The 3,591-nt window shown below is 51.8% G+C and overlaps 1 protein-coding gene across 1 annotated transcript; it reads left to right on the top strand.

The window, feature by feature from the left end:
* Positions 1-438: 438 nt before the first annotated feature.
* RTN4RL1 (reticulon 4 receptor like 1) lies at positions 439-2,229 on the top strand. The gene has a single exon (XM_074190407.1). It carries the CDS (start codon positions 541-543, stop codon positions 1,789-1,791), a length of 1,251 nt encoding a protein of 416 aa, XP_074046508.1. The 5' UTR covers positions 439-540; the 3' UTR covers positions 1,792-2,229.
* Positions 2,230-3,591: the final 1,362 nt, after the last annotated feature.

Here is a 3,591-nt window from a genome sequence, read left to right as displayed (position 1 = left end):
GAATTCTACAGCTCTGTGATTCCCAACACAAGGCTAAAGTCTAGAGAGTTGAAGCCTTAGCATATGGTGCCTTGGGCCTGGTGGGGAGTATTTCCCCCAGTGCCTTACCCATTTCACTGTAGGGTGGGCACATCAGATTCATGTCCACCCTCTTGGGAGCTGTATCTTCTTTCTCCAACACTCACACCAACCTCTTTGGCCTCTAAGTTTCCTTTAAGTTCACATCTCTGCCTTCCCCAGCATTCAGAGGCTGTGAGCCTGAAGCCTGGGGCAGGATGGAACCCACGGAACTGAAGGTGGGCAGGCACCTTCTGAGCCCGTCCTTGATCCGAAAGCAAGGGTAAAGATTCTCAGGAGAGAACGCCCAGGTCCTCTCCCCTTCTTCACCCCCCTCTGTCCTCCCTGCCCTTTCTGGAGCCCCCTAACCTAGCTCTCTTCTCTCGCGCAGGTCACTATGTGAAGTTGTTCCTGGTCCTTTGTGGTCTGGAGCTCCAGGTGGGCATCTGTTGCCCCGTTGACTGTGTGTGCTACCCAGCACCCATGACTGTCAGTTGCCAGGCTCATAACTTTGCCGCCATCCCTGAGGGCATCCCAGAGGACAGTGAGCGCATTTTCTTGCAGAATAACCAGATTGGCTTCCTTCTCCCAGGCCACTTTAGCCCGTCTATGGTCACCCTCTGGATCTATTCCAACAATATCACCTTCATCGACCCTGACACCTTCAAAGGTTTCGTGCATTTGGAGGAGCTTGACCTGGGGGATAACCGCCACTTGCGGACCTTGGCCCCAGAGACCTTCCAGGGCCTGGCCAAACTCCACGCCCTCTACCTATACAAGTGTGGGCTCAGTTCCCTGCCAGCAGGCATCTTCAGCGGCCTCCACAACCTCCAGTATCTCTACCTTCAGGACAATCACATTGAGTTTCTCCAGGATGACACTTTTGTGGACCTCGTCAACCTCAGCCACTTGTTCCTCCACGGCAATAAACTCTGGAAACTCACCCAGAACACCTTCCGGGGACTGGTCAACCTGGACCGCTTGCTCCTACATGAGAACCAACTGCAGCTGGTGCAGCATCGGGCCTTTCATGACCTCCAGAGACTCACCACCCTCTTCCTTTTCAACAACAGCCTCTCTGAACTTCAGGGGGACTGCCTCACCTACCTGGGGGCCCTGGAGTTTCTCCGACTCAACGGCAACCCCTGGGACTGCGGCTGCCGGGCCCGATCATTGTGGGAATGGCTGCGGAGGTTCCGGGGGTCCAGTTCCAGTGTCCTCTGTGCTTCCCCGGAGGCGATGCAGGGTCGGGATCTGAAGCTGCTCCAGGCCCAGGACTTCAAGAACTGTACAGGGGCCGAGTCTCTGCACCAGCTCAAATCCCATACCCTCACTACCACCGACCGGGCGGCTCGCAAGGAGCATCACCCTCCCCATGGTGGCCCCAAGGAGAAGGGGTCCCAGCACAGTCTCCATGGCCACCAGCCTGCCTCCCGCCCGGGCTCTAGAAAGCCCGGAAAGAACTGTACCAACTACAGAAATCGCAACCAGATCTCCAAACCGGGGGCTGGTGGGGTCCGGAAAAATGGCCACGAGGTCCAGGACTATGCACCCGACTATCACCACAAGTTTAGCTTTGACATGATGCCCACAGCACGCCCCAAAAAGAAGGGCAAATGTGCCCGGAGGACCCCCATTCTTTCACCCAGTGGGGTGCAGCAGGCCTCCAAGGGCAGCGCTCTCAGGGCCTCCCTCCTGGCGTGGATCCTGGTGCTGGCAGTTACCCTCCGCTGATAGCTTGGGAGGGCAGTTGGCCAGGGCACTGCCACCTATCTACAAAGGAACAGAATTTCTTTTTTCTTTTTTTCTACGCAGAGGATTTGCCAGTTCCAGGGAAAGGATGGCGGAGGCTTTGGCCAGTCTCTGTCCACGGCCTGGTGGATTATCAAGCCCAAACTGTACAGCACCCACAGTGGAAGGGGATTAGAGGCGTTATCAACCCAGCTGTCACAAATGGCCCTGTCCGAGCACCCACTGAAACTGCCAACCCAAGAGAGGAGATTAAAAAAAAAATTTAAAAAAAGACACAAGCTAATCCTTCATTAGCAACAACTGAACAAATACACAGCCAGGAGCTGTGTTCTCTACAAATCCTGTTCATTTTAGAGGGGTTTGAAAGACCCCATGCTTCTGGGATGGAGCAAAACAGTTCTATGATAAATGAGGACCACAGAAATCCTGAGCGTGTCCACAGAGTGGATGGGCTGCCCTGTGTACAATCCTTGGACCCCTTGGGACCCCTCTGGGGGGTCGGGGCCTCTCACATTCCTGTATCTCAGGCAAGGTTGGCCTTTTAGCACTCCATCGCTGGGCTCCCGAGGAGCCAACTACCAAAGGAAAGATTATGAAAGGCCAGGATTTAGACCTTCCTGGGACAAGTGAGGCTCTTGCCGAAGGTGGGGTTTCCTAACTGTTCACTTATATATATATTCTCTCTCTTTCTATATATATAAATGCACAGGCCCTCCCCCTTCAGTTATCAAACTGTACATCTTATATCATGTTTATAAACTATATGGAAAGATATCTGCTGAAACTAAGGATTGTATTGGTGAATTTTTAGTGGGGGGAAAAGGTTCTCTAATTTTTTCTTTTTTTGGTCTAGGAAAAACTTGGTAGCCATACTTACAAAACCCGAGCCTGGCCCCGTCCAAGGTTGGGGGTGATTGTGGAGGAACGGAAGGTGGCAAGAGTCACTTCAGGGGACCAATGTTCTTAGTGGCTTAGGGTACTTTTTATATGCAATGAATTCCCATCTACCTCCCTTTCCCCCCATCCCCCAATACCTCCTCACATCTCCTGGAGCATCTTCTGTGCCCAAGGAGGGGAAAGAAAACCCAACAGCTGTGGGTTTTCTAATGAACCAGGTCCCTGCGGGATGAACAGAGTGAGGAGGGAGAAAGGAAGATGATTGTTTGGCTTATAAGCTGAAGAATGAAGCCGTTTTAAACAGTGTTAGTCCAACAGGTGTGGACAGTGCAGCTAGCCTAGAATTTGCCTAGGAGTGGGGCAAGAGGACAGGAGAGGAGACTCATAGCCAATCATTAAACCCAACCCAACTGATGACTTTTCTTATGACTTGGGGAGAGAAGGGGATTATGCAAAAGGGCAGGAAAACCACCAACTAAGGGGTGGCAAGCACATCACCATTGAGCTTTATTGAGCTAAAGGTTGGGGATACCAAAAAAGGCAAAGACAATCCCTTCCCTCAAGGAGCTTACGTTCTAATGGAGAAGGTAATATGCAAGCGATTGTCCACGCGAGATACATACAGTGTAAGGGGGTGTGATCTCAGGGGGAAGCGGGGCCCTCAGATACTGGCCTAATACTCAAGGGGTCCCCAGGACAGAGCTCAGGAACTGAGAGGGCTTTCACTCTTATACTGCTTGAAGGTTATGGCTCCCAAAGAACAGACTAAGGAGATTTTAGGATCAGATATAGTGATTGGAAAAAAAAATCTCCTCTAGTTAAAAGAAGTTAAGATGGGGAAGGGAGTAGGAGACAGGAGGAAGCCCGAGTTTCCATTTCTATCTT

Source organism: Macrotis lagotis, chromosome 5 (assembly GCF_037893015.1).
Source record: "Macrotis lagotis isolate mMagLag1 chromosome 5, bilby.v1.9.chrom.fasta, whole genome shotgun sequence".
NCBI lineage: Eukaryota > Metazoa > Chordata > Mammalia > Peramelemorphia > Peramelidae > Macrotis > Macrotis lagotis.
The sequence above is the reverse complement of the archived record's forward strand: the minus strand, read 5'-3'. Positions and strand labels throughout refer to the sequence as shown.